Source organism: Notolepis coatsorum (assembly GCF_963971535.1).
Source record: "Notolepis coatsorum genome assembly, chromosome: 3".
In the NCBI taxonomy this organism is placed as follows: domain Eukaryota; kingdom Metazoa; phylum Chordata; class Actinopteri; order Aulopiformes; family Paralepididae; genus Notolepis; species Notolepis coatsorum.
Window position 1 is genome coordinate 162,715,699 of NC_140167.1, and position 23,611 is coordinate 162,739,309.

General features: G+C 49.3%; 1 protein-coding gene across 1 annotated transcript in view; it reads left to right on the plus strand.

Annotated features, from left to right (window-relative positions):
* tanc1b (tetratricopeptide repeat, ankyrin repeat and coiled-coil containing 1b) overlaps window positions 1-11,798 on the plus strand; it is a gene marked incomplete at its 5' end in the record, with an annotated part of 277,345 nt that extends 265,547 nt beyond the window's left edge. The window contains 2 exons of the mRNA XM_084311419.1: window positions 1,575-1,675; window positions 8,176-11,798. Coding sequence (XP_084167545.1) covers window positions 1,575-1,675; window positions 8,176-10,567 — 2,493 coding nt within the window. The 3' untranslated portion in view covers window positions 10,568-11,798. The remainder of the gene's footprint in view (window positions 1-1,574; window positions 1,676-8,175) is intronic.
* Window positions 11,799-23,611: the final 11,813 nt, after the last annotated feature.

Here is a 23,611-nt window from a genome sequence, read left to right on the forward strand (position 1 = left end):
ACATCTCTCTGGCATAGTGTCAATATATTTCCTGAGAACTTCAACACTAATGTTATCCCATGCCTTCTGCAACTCAAGCCAAAGGCTTTCCTTTGAATGTACAATAGATCTGTCCAGTTTATTGTCCAACTCGCCCCAAATTTGCTTGATGGGGTTGAGGTTGACTTTGAGGGGGCCAGTCCATCATTTTCAATGTTCCAACAGATTCCTTCTGTTCCAGGTAGTTCCGGCAATAGTTAGAAGAATGTTTAGGGTCATTGTCCTCTTGGGAAATAAATCCAGGCCCAATAAGATGACTCCCAGATGGTACTCTGTGCCTCACCAGAATGTTGTGGTATACTTTCTTATCCATGATGCCATCAATTTTCACTAAGTCACTTGTTCCTGAGGCTGAAATGGCACCCCACACCATAATACTACCCCCTCTGTGTTTAACTGTTGGCAAGAGACACTCATTTTTATATCTCTCCCCCTTCCTCCGTCGAACATACATTCTTCGCTTGTTGCCAAACCGTTCAAACTTGGACTCAGTCCACAACACTTTATACCAATATTCTTTTGTCCATTTCTTGTGTTCTTTTGCAAATTTCAGGTGTTTCACAATATTTTTCTCTCTCAGTAATGGTTTCTTTGTAAAGTAAAGTCCTTGTTCTCCCAGTTTCCGAGGCACAGTTCTTGAAGACACTGTTGCACCATTAGTCATTGTGTTTAGTCATCTTGTTGCGCAGTTCTTGTGAGGTCTTTCTTTGGTCCTTAAGACTGAGAATTATGAGATGCTTCACTTGTCTGAACGTTTATTTTTCCTACTTCTCCCCTTTCGGTTCTGGTGTGAATTGGTGGCATCATGGCGGTCTAAGGTGTACTTTACAGTGCTTGGACTGTGAAGGAACATGATTACCGGTATATAGCATACAATGGATGCTATATAATGGAAGCTATATAATGGATGCTATATAATGGAAGCTATACAATGGAAGCTATATAATGGATGCTATATAATGGAAGCTATACAATGGAAGCTATACAATGAAAGCTATATAATGGAAGCTATACAATGGATGCTATACAGCATAATTGATGCTATATAATGGCTGCCAGCTGTTGACATGCCATTAGTTAGCAAAGAAGGAACACTTGAGCGAAACGAGCGCCTCAGGGTTTGTTGTTGGTTTCCATGGTAACCACAGGGTGTCTTGGCAGGCAGTGTTGCAGACGGGCTCTGCAGGTCTTGGCAGCTGTTGCTTACCATCTGAAAAGACCATTCAAATCTTAATGATACAATTCAGAGTCGACGCTGCTTCCAGTCGGAGCTCGTGATCAATGGAACCTGCGACACAATGTTCTCTGGAAACGCTGGAACCTATTCGATTATTATCAGCTACGAGCGCCAGCAAAAATTATAAGCCATTATGCTGCAGAGTTAAATCATTGTGATTGAGCCATTCGTGAACTCCGCAGAAATACCTGAGGGAACATTTCTACTTTTCTCCCTAATAAGCGGTCAGCACAGCAGGCTGCTGGAATATCTATCTGTTGGCCGTATTGTGTTTGTAATGACGGGCCTCTCGCTGCAGGACTTCGGGATGGCTGAGGAGTTTGCAACGAAGGCCCTGGAGCTGAAGGCCAAGTCCTACGAGGCCTACTACGCCCGCGCCCGCGCCAAGAGGAGCAGCAGGTAACCAGGGGGGTCACACAGGAAGGGTCCGAGAGGGGTCACGCAGGAGGGGTCAGACAGGGGTCACGCAGGAGGGGTCAGACAGGGCCTGGTGTTAGTGTGCACTATGAGTATTGTGTTTCTTAAATCAAATCAAATTCATTTGTAAGGCCCGACAACACACGTTAACACTTTGATTGCCAGGCAGCAGGGGGCACTGTGGGCCTTCAGTGCCAGCGTTCTATTCAATGGATAGAATGGCGTGTTTGCACTGCTAAAAACTATATTTTATATTATAGCTATGGATCTAATAACACTGTCGATTGTCAGTGAGTTGCTTCTGGTCAACATGCAAAAAACAGATCGTTTTTTCATCCGTACATTTCCGTTTTATACCGTTTTGAATATGAGTATAGTTTGGGTGATTCTCAGTAATCCCAGGAAAAGACGCGAAAATAGCCCTTTAGGGAAATCCAGTTATCACGTTGTCATTTTTCGCCTGATTATCTAATCATCCTGAAATCAACGCTAGATTATTGGTATTATGTCTCCTCATGCATAAATGAAATGGGGCTTGGAGCGCGGCGCTCCCCCCCTGCCACCAACGGTACACAGCACATACACTTTTACACAGACAGCTTCAATCACGGAAGAAAAAAATATCAGATCAACGCAAGATCGGTAATATAGAGTCCTTACCTGGTCTCTGATGTAATGCAAAAAAAAGTATCCAATTATCTGATCGCCATTCCAGTTATCCACAGCGATCCTGTCTCCAACGTTATTGGGCATTGCACATGAACGGGCAGGCAGGGTCAGTTGTCCAAGCCATCCCTACAAGTGCTTGTTTTGCCCGAGTGTTTAGGACCCGCCCCCATGCCGCAGCTCGGTAGAGAAATTAAACTACATTGTTTCAAATGGAGTGCAATAGCGTCCGAGGGCGTTAGAGGGCGGTATTGACCGTCTGCCAGCTCAGACACATTCAGTACAGCATGCACAAGGTGCCCTGATGAATTATGAATGGCAATAGCGAATAAAATAAATACCGAAACAAAAACGTAGATCTACGTTTCTGTGACGTGAACGACACTCAAGCGCTGGGCCACAGAAGCGTAGATCTCCATTTTCGGCACAGAAAGGGTTAATGTCCCCATGGGCCGGACACATCAAGAAGAAACATCACAATAAATCAAGAACAAAACAAAAAAACACCATGAAATCCAAAATAAAATGTAAAATAAATAAATGCAACACTCCCAGAAAAACTCACTAAAAACCTAGCAATAGGAAAAAAGCACCACCAGCAATATGGAGGAGAGAAACCTTAGAAGGGCCGTTCAAGGGGGGGATCTCCCTTCTTAGATGTCGGTGATAGTAGTGTTGCTATGGATGATCAATGGGTGGAGAATAAAACAGGCGAAACAGTTGGTATGTATGTACATATACGTGTAATAAAACACAAATATGTACATGCGACAACTGGGGTAGATAAGAACATTTTGAAAGATTGAAAATAGAATAGAGCAGTGGAGCTCCAGTAGCTCACCGCGTACCTCGGACGCTATTTCGGCGTCGGGGACAACCGTGCGTGTCACGGATCTGGGGTACACGAGTTCGACTCCCGGACTCGCCGTATTTTCTCAGAGTGTCTTTCCCCCGATCTATACCCCATTCAACCTGTTTCTGTCGGTCATGCTTGACCAGAAAAAGCGATAAACGCTAAAAGAACCAGCTGACTGGTCAAAGTTAAAAAAAAAAAGAAAATAGAATAGAGCTAATAACGGATCCACTTGAGGTATGGGGGTGGCGTAGAGAGGATCGTATCCTCCCAGCCATCACCACGGGATGTCCACCACTTGGGTCCACCACGGGACGTCCACTCATAGGGAGACGGGGCAGGCGTTAGACAGTTTGCGTGTTTGTGATGGGCGGACATAGCAATAGATACATGTAGTAAGCATATATGTGAATAGAATAGATACATGTAGTAAGCATTATGTGAATAGAATCAGAGTATATAAGAGAATTGTGAAATTAAGTAATAAATTAAAGAGTGCTATTTTTGTTTTGGTTTGTTAAAATAATAGCTCTACATTCGGACAGTCATCACTGATATATTGATGAGAAATATTTCCTGGTATCCCGTTCTCACCTTATCCAGTCAGGAGAGAGAACTCACTGCAATTTTTTTTTTCAAGTTTTAGGCCCTGTCCACACGAGTACGGATATTTAGCAAAACGCACATGTTTGGGCCTTTCATCCACACGTAAACAGCATTTTCAGAAAAAGAAAACTGAGATTTTCGAAAACGCATTTTAAAGTGACGATTTTTTTAAATATCCGTTTCCGTGGATCCATGTAGCCACGTTAAACACATAGTCTAGACAGGGGTTCCCAACATTTTTCAGCTCGAGACCCAAAAGAGAAATTTGGTGTTTCCCCGGGACCCAAACTTACAAAAATACATAATGGATTGCGGACTAAGCGCCTGCCTACCACCGCAGAGACACTGGTATCGAATACAGCTGTCAGCGGTACCTCCGGCTTGGTCGGTCGTCCATACTAACACAATTGGCAGTGTTAGAGGATGGGAAGCCAGTGGGGTGTGTATCCTGGTCGTTGTAAACAGCGACTCCTACAGGTCGGTCGGGGTGCCTACTCAGCGAGGAAAGGAACTGGGGGAAGTAGTGTGAGCCTCCCACGCGTTACGCTCCCCCAGTGAGAGTCCTCGCTGTCAGGTGAAAGGAAGCGGCTGGCTGACTCCACATGTATCGGAGGGGACATGTGATAGTATCTATCAACCCTCCCTAGACCGGCAAGTGGGGGGGGGGGGGGGGGCAAATGCGCGCAACAACCAGGAAGGGAGGGAAGGGAATTGGCATAACGACTAAATTGGGATGGGAGACAAATACAGAAAAAAGGGGGAGAAAAAAGTAGATACAAAAAAATGTATTGCCATAACATACATTTATAAATTACTGATAAAGAACACAACAAACCATGAATTTCAAATGTATATGAAATGTATTTATTTAATTATAAAAGTACATCACAGCAATAATCAGAGTGTAATGTTAAGTTGCTCACCACCTCATAACATATGTACATACAATTTTGTAACACTTTTAAATGAACAAACATGTTCTACTATCCTTTCCATTTCTCACCCCTTTTTCAACTCCATTTCTTACCCCCTCCCTCCATCCCTCAACCTTAAACTCCAACATTGAGCAACATTTTGATTAATTTGTACTGACTTATTTAAAATTCTACTGACATCATGCTAGAAGGGGTATAATATTTCATCTATGGCACAATGAAATCTAATGAGAGGTATGTGGCTGGTTGAAGTTATCAACCAGCAGATCTATTCTGGGCTTGGTTTTTGAAAGTGCTATTCTGAGGTTATGCTGAGTCTGTTTCTGTATTTGTTTTTCAGGTATGCTAGACTAGAAAACTCAGATTCACATAAGTATGTGGTGCCCAACTGAATCAACACATCTACAGCTTTTTTATAAAAAAAAAAAATTATAATTCTTTATAATTTTTTTTTTTTATAATTTTTTTTTTAATTGGCGACCCAATACAAACAGTGTTTGGGAAACACTGGTCTAGAGCAACCCGCAGTCTGGAGTGGCTTCCTGTAGGTTTGAAAAATAATAATAATATGGAAATAAATAACAGCTATAAATTAAAAAGTTTTTAATATTTCACCAACTAAAATATACGCCACAACCCGCACCTCTCCCTGCCATCTGCAGGTGGCTAATCTTGAGTTTCGGACCCCCCAGTAAATTAACCATTGATAAATCCCCCAAAAAGAAAAGTAGAGGGTTTAATTCAGCGTGGACAGATTAATTTGCTTCCACTACTAATGATGCAGGCTTGATATGTGGCGAGAAATAAGCGGGGAAATAAATTGCCACTTAAAAAAATCTAAAGCATGTATTTTACAAACTCTAAAATGTTCTAAATACGGTTTTATATTAACTTAATAAATAAACAAAAACAATGTCCAGTAGACCTAACTAAATAACAGATACGTGCATAATACGCGCATAAAAATAACTGAGTATTTTAATGAGGCTATTATTATTATTATTATTTTGCAACAAGATCGCCTACATAGAACATAAATAGCCTGTCAGCTGATTTGTATCCAGGGATGGGGAATTCCACAAGCGCCTCTCTTTCCATTACACGCAAGCAGCGTCTGACGGTTTAATCTGTCTGATAATAATAATAATAATTTCTGAGATTTATATAGCGCCTTTCAGGAGACCCAAGGCGCTTAACACATTCGGGGCCATTGGGATCCGTCTAATCCCACTCTATACGGCCAGCATATCAAAACAAACTTTCATTGTGCGTGAGGCTGTTTGTAGAGCTAAATCTATACTTTATATTATTGCTATCTGTCCATTCTTATTGTCAATTGACACTATAAACCGTCCCTTCAATATGCCTTAAATAAATACATTTTTCATCAATACGTTCCCATTTTATAGCGTCGTGAATGTTCTGGGGTATTTCCTGGAACGCGAGATAAAGGGTGCTAAGCTAATAACGTTAAATCGAATCGCGTTTTGGCTATAGACAAGCTAGAACTAAAACTCAAAATGTATATTGTCGGTATCATGGTCCACCATGAATGCATGAAAGGGGGTGGGGGACGTCGTTTCTGATGATTGATTACCAATAACGGCGTTAGCCTCAGTAGCCTTATTCGCTGATCGGCTGGTTGGCTATGATAACAAGGCCTGATCAGCATGTAATTTACGTGAAAAAGCTCTTACCTGTGGCCGGTTGGATCCCCAAAAGGATTTCCCAGTTATCCATCGCCATCTGGTAGATACATATGTCCATTGGCTGATGATATATTCCTTTACTGCATACTGAATTCAGCGTCCCAAAAACTATTCCAGGCCATCGGCTACACGCATTGCTTTAGGCTAACAGAAAAACCCATGCATACTAAAAAAATAAATAAACACCGGTCTGTAACAGGGAACACTGCATTATCGAGACAGCGCCCCTACGAGGATCTGGCCGGTAATGCACTTTTCCGAATTCCAAGAGTAGGGTAAATCTGCAGTGCCGCAGGGTGACATTGAGTAGGATATTACAATGGAATAAAAGCCAAAACAACCTTGCCACATATATATACGTGGTTGGCCATCAAGCGTTGGATCCGAAACACGTATATATACGTGGTTGGCCCCGAATGTAAAAAAGAAAAGAAAAGGGAAAAAAAGAAAAGAGGGAAATCAGGCAGTCATTTACAAATTTGGTGAAGAGGTGGGTTTTGAGTTGGGATTTGAAAGAGTGCAGGGATGTAGCAGGGATGAGGACTTCTGGGGAAGGGTGGATTAAGCAGCCATCCACTTCAAGGAGGTCTCCAACCTTCCGGAGCAGTGACTGCTTGGCCACAACCATGAGCTCTGTCTTCTTGCTATTTAGCTTCAGGAAATTGGATGACATCCAGGCCTTGATGTCAAGGAGGCAGTTGACGAGGTGCTGTGGGGGGAGAGGAGTGGAGGGTGAGGTGCTGATGTAGAGCCGAGTGTCATCAGCGTAGGAGTGGAAATTGAGACCATGTTTCTGGATGATGTGACCAAGGGGGAGCATGTAGATTGTGAAGAGGAGTGGACCAAGAACAGAACCCTGCAGCACACCTTGGTTGACTGGGGCAGTGGTGGAGGTGGAGTTGCAGATGGAGATGGACTGTTTTCGGTCGGTGAGGTAGGACTCTAACCAGGTGAGAGCGGTCCCAGTAACACCTAGGTGGTCAGAGAGGCGGTTGAGGAGAATGGAGTGGGAGACCGTGTCAAAGGCCGCAGATAGATCCAGGAGGATGAGGAGGCTGATGTGATCGGAATCGGTGGCAATGAGGAGGTCGTTGGTGACCTTGGTGAGGACAGTCTCGGTGCTGTGGTGTTTCCTGAAGCCAGATTGAAAGGGTTCATAGAGCTCATGGTTGTACAGGTGTTGGTGCAGTTGGGCGGCCACTGCTCTTTCCAGGATCTTGCTTAGGAAAGGAAGTTTGGAGATCGGCCGGTAATTCCCAAGGTCATCTGGGTCCAGACCAGGCTTCTTCAGGATGGGCGTGACTGTTTCTGTCTTGAGGCTAGAGGGTACCCTGCCCGATTCCAGGGAGGAATTAATTATTCCCACGATGGTAGGGCACACGGCAGGTAGGCCGACTTTGACCAGGACTGTGGGTAAGGGGTCAAGGGAGCAGGTGGAGGCCTTGGCCTTGGTGACCAGCTTAGCGAATCTGATCTGTCTGATGGCCGAATCTGTCTGACGGCGCACTGGAGTAGATAGAGAAACGATGTGAAATATAGAAATACTGTAGATGCATTCATTAGAGAAAACAAATTTCAATAACATATGCCCTATTCTATGTGCACTGCCAGCCAGCCTTAATGCAACGGAGATATGCACTTTCAATTTTGACAGAGAGAAGATAATCTCCAGCATCTGTAAGTGTCTCTCTCTCTCCCTCTCTCTCTCCTCAGGCAGTTCACAGCAGCCATGGCGGACCTGCACGAAGCGGCCAAGCTGTGTCCCAACAACAGGGAGATCCGTCGGCTGCTTGCGCGCGTGGAGGAAGAGTGTAAACAGATGCAGCGCACGCAGACCAAGCCTCCAGCCGCGGGGGCCACGGCCGGCAGCCACGACTCTGACCAGGAGGACGCAGAGGAGGAGCCCTCGGAGCACAGCCAGGCCAGGGAGAGGCTCCTGCTGCTGGAGGAGGAGGATGAGGAGGAGCAGGACAGGAGAGAGGCCTCTCAGCAGGACAGGAGAGCTGAGGTCTCTCAGCAGGACAGGAGAGCTGAGGTCTTGCAGCAGGACAGGAGAGAAGCCTCGCAGCAGGACAGGAGAGCTGAGGTCTTGCAGCAGGACAGGAGAGAGGTCTCGCAGCAGGACAGGAGAGCTGAGGTCTTGCAGCAGGACAGGAGAGAGGTCTCGCAGCAGGACAGGAGAGAAGCCTCGCAGCAGGACAGGAGGGCTGAGGTCTCGCAGCAGGACAGGAGAGAAGCCTCGCAGCAGGACAGGAGAGAGGTCTCGCAGCAGGACAGGAGAGAAGCCTCGCAGCAGGACAGGAGGGCTGAGGTCTCGCAGCAGGACAGGAGAGAAGCCTCGCAGCAGGACAGGAGAGCTGAGGTCTCGCAGCAGGACAGGAGAGAAGCCTCGCAGCAGGACAGGAGAGCTGAGGTCTCGCAGCAGGACAGGAGAGAAGCCTCGCAGCAGGACAGGAGAGCTGAGGTCTCGCAGCAGGACAGGAGAGAAGCCTCGCAGCAGGACAGGAGAGCTGAGGTCTTGCAGCAGGACAGGAGGGCTGAGGTCTCGCAGCAGGACAGGAGGGCTGAGGTCTCACAGCAGGACAGGAGGGCTGAGGTCTCGCAGCAGGACAGGAGAGCTGAAGCCTCGCAGCAGGACAGGAGAGCTGAGGTCTCGCAGCAGGACAGGAGAGCTGAAGCCTCGCAGCAGGACAGGAGAGCTGAGGTCTCACAGCAGGACAGGAGAGCTGAAGCCTCGCAGCAGGACAGGAGAGCTGAGGTCTTGCAGCAGGACAGGAGAGAAGCCTCGCAGCAGGACAGGAGAGAGGCCTGCTGGGCGCAGAACGTCTACTCTCTCACCAGAGTCCTGCCCTCGGACGCCCTCGGCTACGCTCAGGGTCAGAACTCCAGGCCCTGCTCGCCCCCGGGCCCCGGCAGACTGCCCCCCCACCGGTACCCCCGCGAGGCCCTGGCCCAGCAGGGACTGGTCCTCCAGCCCACCAAGCAGGCCCAGATAGTGAAGACCAACCAGCACATGAGCTCCATGCAGGCCGGGGCGGGGCGCTCCATGGGGACCAGGTCCCAGTCTCAGTACGCTCCCTCCAGCCCGCTGCCCAGCAGACACAGCCTGCTGAAGCCCGGCCCGGGCATCGACATCAGCCCTCTGCCGCCCCCTGCTGACGAGCCCGTGTACGGAGACCGCACGTCCACCCCCGCGGGTCACTGTGACAACGAGAGTCTCCACTCCTCCCAGGCCTCTGGCTCCTCCTCCTGCAGCCAGGAGAGGCTGTCCGCCCTCTCCGTGTCCTCCCTGGACGGGCTGGCCTGCTCCGGTCCCGGGCCGCAGGGGAACCACGTGGACCCGGGGAAGGAGGGAGCGTCGGCCTCCCAGGGAGGAGGAGGAGGAGGAGGAGGAGGAGGAGGAGGAGGAGGAGGAGGAGGAGGAGGAGGAGGCGGCATCAGGGTGTCCAGCTCCACCAGCAGCCTGGCCTCCAGCGGCAGCCTGTCGGACAGCGGCAAGCTGGGCCCCGACGTCCGGAACAAGACCTCCGACAAGACCAAACCCAGCCAGCAGGGCGGCGCTGCGGGGGACTTGAAACGTCGGCCCTTCATGGGCGTCATGGACAAGACGGCCCGGTTTCAGCAGCAGATCCAGCAGCAGATTCAGCAGCAACAGCAGATCCAGCAGCAGATGCAGCAGCACCAGGGGCTCCAGGCCGCGGGCCGCAGCTGGCAGAGCCACTCCTCGGAGGGCCCGGCGTGTCCCGGACTGTCTGCGCTGAGCCTGCAGCCCTGCGAGCTCCCCTACGCCAAGACCGCCAGCACTTACCAGGAGCAGCACCGAGCTCCGCCCCCTCCGGGCGCCGCGGCGACGGCCGGCCTGCAGAACGGAACGCACTCGAAGGAATTCACAGAGAAGTTCTGCCAAGCCGCCACCTGTTACAAAGAGTCCAAGCCGCCCGTCCTGGCACACGCCTTCCTGGACAGCAAGCCCAAGCCGCCCATCCTGGCGCTGCAGCACACCTTCCTGGACAGCAGCAAGCCGCCGGTCCTCACGCGGGACAGCCCCGCCCTGCACGCGGCCTCCATGAAGCCAAAGCGATCGTTTATAGAGTCTAACGTGTAGAGGTGTGCTTCTCCTGCCTCTCTGACACACGCGGCATAGAGTCTAACGTCTAGAGGTGTGGTTCTCCTGCCTCTCTGACACACGCGGCATAGAGTCTAACGTCTAGAGGTGTGGTTCTCCTGCCTCTCTGACACACGCGGCATAGAGTCTAACGTCTAGAGGTGTGGTTCTCCTGCCTCTCTGACACACGCGGCATAGAGTCTAACGTCTAGAGGTGTGGTTCTCCTGCCTCTCTGACACACGCGGCATAGAGTCTAACGTCTAGAGGTGTGGTTCTCCTGCGTCTCGATCGTTTATAGAGTCTATCGTGTAGAGATGTGCTACTCCTGCCTCTCTGACCAAGTCACTAAAACTTTTATTAAGTTTGAAAACAATCTGTTGTTTTCCCCCCGTTAATAGGGACCACAGGCAGTGTACTGATTGCTCTAGTGTCCCCCCCCCCCCTCCTGGAGTCCTGGCCCACCGCTTTGTGGCCGTGAGCTTCTGTTACAAGACGGCACACGTCGCCCTCAGGCAGCTTGGCTGGACGTTGCACTGAGACGATCATCCTAGTGGACAGGACTCCCTCTACAGAGTGATGGCACTTTATACACATGTAGGCGCCTGAATTCGCTTCACGCCTGATATTGAAACATAACGTTATCCTGAAACGATGTTCTGTGGGAGAAAGCGTGAGACGGGTTTGAACTGTGTCCATAGTGTCCAGTGTCCATAGTGTCCACAGTGCTGAAAGATGACATGGGAGCAGAGGTGTAACCATTACACACAACGGACGTAAGGGTGTCTCTTGGACGGACATTCCTGAGTTCTAAGAAGGACATCGGAGCTCCTCACTGTGTATATTATATAAATATGTTCCCCTTCTTTTGAGTGAAGGTTTTGTGTGTTAAAGTGTATTGACCTGTTCAGAATTATGTATATTTTGAGTTTTATTATTATGCAAAATCTTTTTGTTCAGATGGTGTTCAAGGTTCTTAAAAGACTGTATTTGTTAAATACGTTTGTACATTCTATAAATCGATAACATTGAAACTAAACCCTCTGTGTATCTGCTTGTCGTTGCCGTCTAGTTTAATTTATTTACAGCGCCTACAGCTTGGCTAATTGTAAAAGCAATATATTTTATATAGTTATTTTTGCACAGCTACTAAGACATTTTACAATGCTCTCGAGATAATATTAATTAAGTGCATGCTACAATTGCAGTTTATAAATAAAGAGTAAAAATCTATCAAACAGAATGGTTCGTGGGGGGGGGGGGGGGGGGGGGGCGGTGCCATTAACTCTATTTTAATATGTACTGTATGTTACTTGCAATTGTTGCCATGTTCTCAGTACTGTGAGCTGTATTAGCTGTGGTCACATGCTGTCATAGAGCTGCCAGCCACCGCGGGGCAAATAAAGGTCCCGATGAGGAGAAAGAAACCAGACTGCTGGCTCTTATTCTGAAGGGCAGACTGCTGGCTCTTATTCTGAAGGGCGTCTCGCCGAGCGGTATGGAAACATTTACATTTACATTTACATTTAGTCATTTAGCTGACGCTTTTATCCAAAGCGACTTACAAGTTCTGTACGACAAGCCATCAGGAAGGGCACAACTCTATCAGCTGAGCAACAATGTTCATCAAAGTGTTGAGTGCTACAGTGTAGGTTAGTTTATTAGGACAAGTGCATGACAGTACGGTTAGTTAGGGTTAGATTTTTTTTTTTTTTTTTTTTTTTTTAATTCAGATAATGGTTGAAGAAGTGCGTCTTTAGTCGACGGCGAAAGATTGGACGTGATTCGGCTGTCCTAACTGGGGTGGGTAGTTCATTCCACCATTGTGGGGCAAGGACTGAGAATAGGCGACTTCTCTTTGATGACCCTCCCGGAGCTTGGATAGGAGTAGGTCTGAGGCGGCCAGAAGATGCAGAGCGTAGGGGTCTTGAGGGTGTGTAGTTAGAGACCATTGACCGGAGGTAGGCGGGAGCGGTTCCCTTTGCCGCACGGTATGCTAGGTCGAGGGCCTTGAAGCGGATTCGTGCAGCAATGGGGAGCCAGTGCAGGTCCCTAAGAAGTGGGGTGACATGGGCCGACTTCGGTAGGTTTGAGATCAGGCGGGCCGCTGCGTTCTGAATGAGTTGAAGAGGCTTAGTGGCAGTGGCCGGGAGGCCAGCGAGCAGTGCATTGCAGTAGTCGAGGCGGGAGATGACTGTTGATTGGACGAGGAGTTGGGTGGCTTCTTTTGTCAGGAAGGGGCGTATCCTTCTGACATTGCTCAGGAGGAATCGGCAGGTTCTGGTCGTCGCTGCGATGTGAGCAGAGAAGTTCAATTGGTCGTCGAGGACAACACCAAGGTTCTTGGCGGTCGGGGACGCAGTCACAGCTGCATTCTCGACTGTGATTGAAAGGTCGGTTAGGGGGGAGGATTTGGCCGGCAGGTGGAGCAATTCTGTTTTGCTTAGGTTCAGTTTGAGGTGGTTGGACGTCATCCAGGCTGAGATGTCGGACAGACAGGCCGAGATCCGCACAGAGACGTGGATATCTGAGGGAGGGAAGGAGAGGAAGAGTTGAGTATCGTCGGCATAACAATGGTAGGAGAAGCCATGAGACGTGATAATGTTACCCAGTGATTTAGTGTAGAGGGAGAAGAGAAGGGGTCCTAAAACCGAGCCCTGGGGGACACCCGTCCGCAGGGGGCGGGTGGCCGACAGGGTCCCTCTCCATGACACTTGGTAGGAGCGGTCATTGAGGTATGATGACAGCCATGTCAGCGCAGAGCCAGCCACTCCCATTCCTGCGAGGGCCGCAAGGAGGATCTGGTGGTTGACTGTGTCGAAGGCTGCAGATAGATCTAGGAGAATCAGGACAGAGGAGAGGCCTTTCGCTTTTGCTAAGTGAAGTGCCTCTGTGACCGCAATGAGGGCTGTCTCTGTGGAGTGACCAGTCCTGAAGCCTGACTGATTAGGGTCTAGGAGGTCATTCTGTAAGAGATAAGTAGTAAGTTGGTTGGATACAGCACGTTCAAGTGTTTTAGAAAGGAAGGAGAGAAGAGAGACAGGACGGTAGTTGCCTATGACAGTAGGGTTCAGGGTTGGTTTTTTTATGAGCGGCGTGACTCTGGCTTGTTTTAGGGAGGTGGGGACCACCCCCGAGTTGAGTGAGGAGTTGATGGTTGCAGTTAGGAATGGGAGGATGTCTGGTGCTATGGTCTGGAGGAGTGGGGAGGGTAGCTGGTCCAGCTGGCAAGTAGTCGGACGGTTTGACGTTACCAGTGTCAGGGTCTCTGCTTCTGTAATGGGAGAGAAAGATGACAGAGTGAAGGATGAGGTTCTCGATTCAGCATTTGGAATGGGTGGGGGTTGGGAGAAGGAGCTGCGGATGTTCTCCACTTTTTCCTCAAAGAAGATCGCAAAGTCTTCGGCAGAGAAAGATGAGGGAGGGGGGGGTGGGGGGGGAGTGAGGAGGGAGGACATGGTAGCATGCAGTTTGCGAAGATTCTTGGCAGAGGCCTCGATCCTATGGTGGAAGAAAGAAGCTTTGGCATTAGTGATGGTTTTGGAGAATGTTAACAAGAGGTTGTGATATGTGTCGATGTCAGCAGTGAGGCGTGACTTTCTATACTTCCTTTCAGCTGCTCTCAGGACCTGTCTTTGTTCTCTCACTGGATCTGTCAGCCATGGACTGGGTGGGGAGCGGCGGGCAGGTTTCTCAACGAGGGGACAGAGCTTGTCGAAGGAGGTTGCAAGGGCTGAAAGGAGGGTGGAGGTTGCCATCTCTGTGGAGAGAGCAGAGAAGGTGTCACTCAAAGGTAGAGCGGATAGTATGTCAGAGGAGAGGGTGGAGGGGGATAGGGAGGGCAGGTTGCGTCTGAGTGAGACTGTTTGAGTTGGGGTGAAGACCTTTCGGTTAAGCATGAGAGTTAGTGAGAAGGATATGAAGGAATGGTCAGATACATGTAGGGGAGTTACCGTGGTGTTAATGATGCTGGAGTTACGGGAAAATATGAGATCCAAGGAGTTGCCTGCTTTGTGGGTGGGAGGCATGGCAGTGGGAGTCAGGTCAAACGATTGTAGGAGGGAGACTACTATGACTGACTGAGATGAGTCAGGCAGGTTGAAGTCGCCCAGTAGAAGGAGAGGGGTACCATCTTCCGGTAAGGAGCTAAGAAGCATGTCCAGCTCATCTGTGAAGTGATCGAGTGTACCTGGAGGGCGGTAGAGTGTAACAATGGTGAGATTGAAAGGATTAGAGACAGATACTGCATGATATTCGAGAGAGGAGAGTGACAGTTCTGGGAGTGGTGTTACGTACCACATTTACGCCTCAATTCCCCACCCATTTCACATCAAAATGTACAATTATAGGGCGCCAGGGTGGTGGCGCACCACATAGCTGCACTACAGTACAACGTGGATGTCCCGGGTTCGACTCAAGGACCCGGCGACCTTTGCCGCATGCCTTTCCCCCATGTCTTCTCCCAACCTTCCTCTCTGTCGGGCCTGTCCAAAATAAAGCAGTAAAATGCCAAAAAACGAACAATAAAAAAAATAAATGTACAATTATCGCCGTTAAATGATCTGCGTTAGGCGTAGAATGAACGGCGTCATGCGTAGAATGAACGCCATCATGTGGTACTTTTGGCTTTCCATAGGGCGGAGAGTGTTTATTGTGCATCGAGAAAGAAACAAGACAGCTGGCTCTTATTCTGAAGGGCATCTCACCGAGCGGAGTGTGTTTATTGTGCATCGAGAAAGAAACAAGACAGCTGGCTCTTATTCTGAAGGGCGTCTCACCGAGCGGAGAGTGTTTATTGTGCATCGAGAAAGAAACAAGACAGCTGGCTCTTATTCTGAAGGGCATCTCACCGAGCGGAGTGTGTTTATTGTGCATCGAGAAAGAAACAAGACAGCTGGCTCTTATTCTGAAGGGCGTCTCACCGAGCGGAGAGTGTTTATTGTGCATCGAGGCCATCGACAGTAATTATCATAAACATGAATAGGCATGTGAACATCCCCCAGCTGCTCTGTGGCATCTCAACAGGCTACAGTCCACCGGTCACTAACGCTGGGCGTTTGCTGGGCCCCCGACACGACCATAGTTATTAACCCTTTCACTGCCACACTACAGAAGGTTAACCCTTTACTCTCGCACTACCAACGGTTACCGTCGGTAGTGTGATAGTAAAGGGTTAACCTTCTGTAGTGTTGTCGCAGTGAAATGGTTAACTGTTTGGTAGTGCGGTAGTGAAAGGGTTAAAAGGTGCTGTAAGTGGTATTTTCTTTGTTTTAAAATAAGCGGTCTACATGTTACAATAATATCTCTACATTCTGACAGCCATCACTGATATAGAGTGTTTGGACAGTAGTAACATGCGTCTCTCACTCTGTCCCTCCTGCTCTGCAGTAAACAGAGAATACATGTTATGGTATCCTGTTCCCACTTTATCCAGTCAGGAGAGAGAACTCTCACTACAAAAATAAGAAATAAAAACGAGTTTTAAGCAAATAATGTGTCCGTTAACCATCTGTAGTGTGGTAGTGAAGGGGTTAACTCTTTGTAGTGGTAGTGAAAGGGTTATTTTGGCTGGGCAAGATTTCTTGAAATAAGTCAAAATATCTAGGGTTCTCTCGCCTAATTTGATAAAGTGGGAACCTGCAGAGCGGAGGGACTGGGAGACCCATGTTACTGACCAGACACTATATCAGTGATGGCTGTCAGAATGTAGAGCTATTTAACACTTCTCTTAACAAAGAAATACCACTTAATATAATGTAGTTTTTTTTCCCTCATTCAGATATCACTTGTTACTTTAACGACAGTAGTTATGAGTCACTAATAATAATCATGTACTGGATGAGTTCTAAAACGCAGCTACATTAATAGCTTGAAGCTTCATATTAATAACATTTACACACAGCTTCTGTTGTAGTTTTCCATGTGGCTCTTAAACTAGGATGTGTGCTTAGATAGAAACCTGACTAAACCTGACTAATATGTAACATGTTACTATATTAATCTGGGTTCACATAGAGCCTGGGTTCAGTACTAGTCTTTTTTTTGTATCCACTTTTTCTCCCATTTTCTATATTTTCTCCCATCCCAATTTCGTATCATCCAATTCAACCCTCCCCTGTCACGAACGCTGTTTCTTGCCTCCCACAAGCCGGCTGCAATGTGGACTAAGTCATACATAGCACAAGTCCCCTCCGGTACTTGAGGTAACAGCAGTCGCATCTTTTCACCTGCGCAGCTCGATCTCTCAGTGGCGAGGAGTAACGCGTGGGAGGCTCACGCTGCCCCCGACACTTCCTGATTCTACTGCGCAGGCGCACCAACCGACCTGTAGGAGTCGCTGTCCACAACGCCCGATCCCCACCCATCAGTTTCCCACTCCCTAATACGGCCAATGTGTATTAGTATGAACGACCAGCTAAACTGAAAGCAATGTGGAGCGCTGGGCTCGAACAGGCGAGCCCAGCGTCTCCGCATTCGTGGCGAGCGCCTTGCCCACTACGCCACGTAGCCGCCCTTGGGTTCAGTACTAGTCAACGTCACAATGTTTAAATAGAGCCTGGGTTAGGGTGGCTACATGGTGCAGTGGGCAAGGCGCTCACCACGAATACTGGAGACGCTGGGTTCGCCTGTTCGAGCCCAGCGCTCCACATTGCTTTCAGTTTAGCTGGTCGTCCGTACTAATACACATTGGCAGTATTAGGGGGTGGGAAACTGATGGGTGGGTATTGGGCGTTGTGGACAGCGACTCCTACAGGTCGGTTGGTGCGCCTGCGCAGTAGAATCAGGAAGCGATGGGGGCGGTGCCCCTCCAAAGCGCAGACCCCTGACGCTGAAAGATCGAGCTGCGCATGTGAAAAGATGCGACTGCTGTTACCTCGAGTATCGGAGGGGACTCGTGCTATGTATGACTTAGTCCACATTGCAGCCAGCTTGTGGGAGGCAAGAAACAGCGTTCGAGACAGGGGAGGTTTGAATTGGATGATACGAAAATTGGGATGGGAGAAAAATAGAAAATGGGAGAAAAAGTGGATACAAAAAAAAATTAGCCTGGGTTCAGTACTAGTCAACATCACAGTGTTTAAATAGAGCCTGGGTTCAGTACTAGTCAACATCACAGTGTTTAAATAGAGCCTGGGTTCAGTACTAGTCAACATCACAGTGTTTAAATAGAGCCTGGGTTCAGTACTAGTCAACATCATGTCAGACAATGTTTAAATAGAGCCTGGGTTCAGTACTAGTCAACATCATGTCAGACAATGTTTAAATAGAGCCTGGGTTCAGTACTAGTCAACATCATGTCAGACAATGTTTAAATAGAGCCTGGGTTCAGTACTAGTCAACATCATGTCAGACAATGTTTAAATGGAGCCTGGGTTCAGTACTAGTCAACATCATGTCAGACAATGTTTAAATAGAGCCTGGGTTCAGTACTAGTCAACATCATGTCAGACAATGTTTAAATAGAGCGTTCAAAGAGTGTTCAAAGAAAGTGAACTGGTTCTTTAATGAGCTACAGAGGTCTCTATTGAGTGGATATCCACCGTCCTATGGCCGCCTTCAGAGCCCTGTTGGGAGTGAGCAGCGGGGTCTGCAGAGGCAGGCTGGTCATGGGGCTGGAGCGCCTCTTGGTCTTCATCCAGCTCTCCATGGCGTGTCTCTCGTAGGAGAATCCATCTGGTCATTAGAAAACAGTTATTGCATCTCTGTCAGATGCTGAGGTAATCGGGGATGAACATGTACATTAGTGGAAACACAGATAGTGACCAAAGCCTAACCAGGGTTGACTTATCGCATTGTCACCCAATCCCTTTAAGCACGTATGTAGCTTATCTTAACACAGATAGTGACCAAAGCCCACCCAGAGTTGAGCTTCTCGCAGTGTCACCCAATCCCTTTAAGTACGTATATAGCTTATCTTAACACAGATAGTGACCAAAGCCCACCCAGAGTTCAGCTTCTCGCAGTGTCACCCAATCGCTTTAAGCACTTATATAGCTTATCTTAACACAGATAGTGACCAAAGCCCACCCAGAGTTGAGCTTCTCGCAGTGTCACCCAATCCCTTTAAGCACGTATATAGCTTATCTTAACACAGATAGTGACCAAAGCCCACCCAGAGTTGAGCTTCTCGCAGTGTCACCCAATCCCTTTAAGCACGTATGTAGCTTATCTTAACACAGATAGTGACCAAAGCCCACCCAGAGTTGAGCTTCTCGCAGTGTCACCCAATCCCTTTAAGCACGTATATAGCTTATCTTAACACAGATAGTGACCAAAGCCCACCCAGAGTTGAGCTTCTCGCAGTGTCACCCAATCCCTTTAAGCACGTATGTAGCTTATCTTAACACAGATAGTGACCAAAGCCCACCCAGAGTTGAGCTTCTCGCATTGTCACAATCAGTTTTCGAGAATTCACAATGAATCCCTCGCGCTCTTACGCGCGGACGGTTAGAGAATTCCAATGCATTGAAACCTTCAATACATTGATATCCCTCGCTTTACGCGGCAGGTTCGATAATTCACACGCGGAATCCCTCGCGCTCTTACGCGTGGACGGTTAGAGAATTCAGAAAGAATCCCTCGCTTTACGCGGCACTAAACACAGATAGAGTTACATTCAGACGGCCCCCCCCCCACTCCTGCTTACCTAACTCGCCGCGACGCTGCATGTAATGCCCGTGGAATGCCGTCCCGACCAGCCGATGCAGACAGACAATTCCTCACTGTCCCAGACGTGGCTGTGTTGTAGAGCGATGAAGAGCCCGTCTGCACCGGCAGGATCGGTTGGCACCCCGCTTCTGACACCAAGAATGTGGTGGATTTTTGACGTCTCTAGGGATGACAGAGACAAGAGATTGGCTTTAAATCAGCGTGCAAACCACCAGGTTCTCCACGGACATCCAGCAGCCTAAAATAGTGTCACACTGCAAATCAGATATTCTGAAATAATAAAACAGGAGCAGAAAGAGACAGCCGGAATACTCACGTTAAATGAATACAATACAGGTTTATTGGAAAAGAAAATAATACAGTACGCCCATACGGACGGACTTTCAGTCTGTCAGAGTGCATATTCACAGGTCTGTCAGAGTGAAAGTGACAAAAAGCAAAGTGTCATGTGTTTTAACACAGTGGAATAGAGACGCCTTGCTCGTCTCTGATTGGGTTGGCTTTATATGGTCATTTAGGGAGTCAAATGGAATGGGCTTTTGAGGAGGGCTCGCTGCGGCCTTGGATGCAAGCGTTATCTGGCCTGCTCTGAATATAATGAAAGATATAGTGTTTTAACAGTTTTTGAGAGAAGGATAACATGACTTCACGATCAACCCTGTTGTGGGGCCCCAGAGGATTAAGAATGTGAAATTACCCTTCACATTTAAACAGAAATCCTGACCTCACAAATAGAGGAGGGGGGGGAGGAGGAGGAGGAGGGAAGGAGGAGGAGGAGGAGGTGGAGGAGGAGGAGGAGGTGGGAGAGGAGGGAAGGAGGAGGTGGAGGAGGGGGAGGTGGGAGAGGAGGAGGGAAGGAGGAGGAGGAGGTGAAGGAGGAGGAGGTGGGAGATGAGGAGGGAAGGAGGAGGAGGATAAGGTGGAGGAGGAGGGAAGGAGGAGGAGGAGGAGGTGGAGGAGGAGGGGATGTGAAATTACCCTTCACACTGCCCCAAGCACATTGGTTCAGTCGTTACTAGTTGCTTCCTTGTGTTGGAAGAGTAGTTTCCACCGTCCGCTCCTTTAGCAGGCTCTGGAGACAGCAGAATGTCCAGATCGGTCTCCACTGGGTACAGAGCTGAAAACTCACACAGTGGGGATGGGTCGAAGTTGATGGACTGGATGTACGGTAGGTTCTCCAGACCGTAGTCTATACTGCCAGAATTCAGAGGGCTGTCAGCAGGAACGTTAGGTTATGACTATAACCAAGTTCTGTTAATTAGGGGTGACGCTTGGCATCACTACTGCACTATCTCGCGTACGTGCACGCGTACTGAATAAACCACAAATGTACCTCTAATACCAGTATTAGTCTGACCACACCCCTCATCAGCTTACCTTCATAAGCAGGTGTGTGGTCACCTGCTCTCCTCCTTCCCAAGCTTTCACCACAAGGTGAGGTCAAGGGCTGCAGCGGCCGTCTGATGCCAAGCGTCACCCCTAATTAACAGAACTTGGTTATAGTCATAACCTAACGTTCTGTTTCATTAGGGGCTCTGCTTGGCATCACTACTGCACAAAGGGAGGCCAAGCGGAGCCGCTGGCTGACAAATACACCCCGCTGACAGCCCCCCAAAACCATCAAAACAGGGAGGGCCGAGCCCCCCCGACCCCCCCTAATGGAGGGTATCCCCCCTATTAGAGGCCTCACGGGAAGGCGACGGACCCGACCGTGCGAAGAGGCACTCAAGCAACTTAACGCACAGGGTGAGCAGACCGTGGCTTGACCCCACGACTACACACACGCACAACCCGCATGCCACCCGGGAACGAACGGAGGAACAACCTCGTTACTGCCCCCAGAATCACGGGGTCAAGGGCAAACCCAACCCCGTGGCAAGGCCGTAGCAGCGGAGCGCGAAGGAAGACCCAGACCCACCAAAAGGACTGGACTCCCCAGAATGGGGGCCCGGAGAAGTCCATGATGCCAGCATCAAGACCCCACCAGGTGGGCACGTAGTGCCCCGCCCCCCACATCGCCAGCGTATTCGGACAAAGGCCCCTCAGTTACTGCACCTGGTATTCCCAGTCGGAATCCCATCCAAGTACTAACCAGGCCAGAACCTGCTTAGCTTCCGAGATCGGACGAGATCGAGCGTGTTCAGGTTGGTATGGCCGTAAGCCGAGCGGGCCCTGTCCCCCCAATAGTACACCGCCTGGCACACTGACCCTGCAGAACAGGCAGTCAGCACGGCCGTAAGCACACAAAAAAGGTTAACCAACGGAAGCAGGCAGCGCACCGGGGAAAAACCAGGCAACAGGCTGTTAACCCTAGCCTGGAGACTGCGGACGAGACAGGCGCCAGAGGGGACAGCTGAACACAGCCGCCCCGGCGGAAGGAGCGTAAGCTGGCGGTGTTGCATGACCAAGCCTCCATTTAAAAACCCCCACCCAGAGGGGTCGAGGCAGAGAAGGCTGACACGATTGGCAGACGTCATGAACGTGCAGGGGCACCCTCAAACGGTGAACCCGGGAGTTGACACTGCTCCAACACACCAGGGAATCAACCACCTCGGTGTTACCCAATGCGGTGGTTGTTCCTATAACCCCTCAAGAAAAAACTCCAAAACACACCTGCGGGTATACACCGGCTATACCGCAGTACAAGTGTTTCAGTTTCCAAAAAGGGTTAACCCAGGCCTACGGGTCGCAAACATCACTTCGGACCGGGCCTGGCGGTACGGGAAGCACAGGGTCACCAGAGGAGGTCAAAAAACCACCCCCACAGGCCCCTCTTCGCCATGCGTGAGAGAGGAGTGAAAAATAATGGAGAACCAGCCCCTAAGCACACCGCACCTGGTATTCCCCGGCGGTCTCCCAACCAAGTACTAACCAGGACCAACCTGTGTAGCGGCCGAGATCCGACGAGATCGAGCGCGTACAGAATGGCATGGCTGTAAGCCATGACGACAGTGCTGAGTAAAAACATACCCAACCAGGGTCTCCATAGCGCTTAACCCTGTGACACCCAGACCGACCTGGCATTTTTCCCCCTGAAAAAAGCCCAAGTCCCTCAGGGTACCAGAACAGCAGATCTGCATCCCCGGCGGACAACGGGTTCAACTGATCTGGACCAGCGTGACCAGAACCAGTCCCGTGCCCTAACCACGCCGACATGCCTACTCCAGGAGAAGGGCAGATATGCGTGTTGATCTTAACATGAAAAGAAGGCGCCACCCAGACGTTCGGACGAACCGCGCCTGGTGGCCCACCCCAAGGGCGTGAGACCCCACCACATATGTTCAGATCCATCCCGTCATCATCCCCCAGACATGAACGAGAATCCGTCGACAACCCACCCAGGTCATGGGATGTGGTCGTCGGAAGAGGAAAAACCCCCATCTCAGTTGCTTTATAAAAACGCTGTTTCAACCACAAGCAACCAAGGCGTGCCAGTCAATCGCCTGTTTACAGCGAGCTAGCACTATACGTGCGTCGGGACACACCCCCATCAATGAACAGGCTATTTAGACCTGTCATTGAATCCCCAAGGCGCCCAGGGGAACGACAAGAGGGGTGTGACACTCCCTAACTCCAACACTTCTGGAATAGAAAGAAGGAAGCATCAACAGTATGTATCCCAGTCTACACAGCCGGGGTAAAAAAATTTCACATTTTTACATCCCACCACCCTCCCATAGGAAAGAGACGGGGATCCCCAGAGAGACTTCCCACGCGAGCTGTACAGATTGAAAAGAATATATTGCACCTTGAGCCATGTAAAAAACTGGTTTTAGGGCCTCCGGGGAAGAGGCACTGAACCCATACACACTCAATAAACGAATTGAATCGAATATACATACAATAGAAAAAGGACCCTTCTAGAGGGTCCACTCACTTTGACAATCTGAGGAGGAAGGCTCTGTACTCTGATGGAGGCTTCCTCACATGGAAGAAGGAGTCCGAACTCACAGAAGGCCTGAATAGGCGCTTGGTGAGGAGGAGCCCTGACCACCCCCCTGAAAACAGATCCATCACATGGACCTGAACAGCACACGGAAGTCCTACCAACAGAGACGCGCACGGTGACGTACTCTATGGCGGGGGAATTCCTGCGGTGCACACTCCCTCCCCCCCCCCCCCGTAACGTGCCGAACCGCCACGTGACGGGAACCTTGAAGGACAGGGGGTGTACCCCTGACCGACAGAACAATGGGGAGAGGAAAGGTTACCAGTTCACCCCTTTACGACCCCACACCCATGATACGATGTAACGACAAAAAGAGAATATGACACAGTCATAGTCAGCTCTATGAAGCGTTTCACAGCTCCACACAGCGCATGAGCTAACCTGCTATCTGATTTTTACTAAGGAAAAACACAGAATAGAGAGGGCT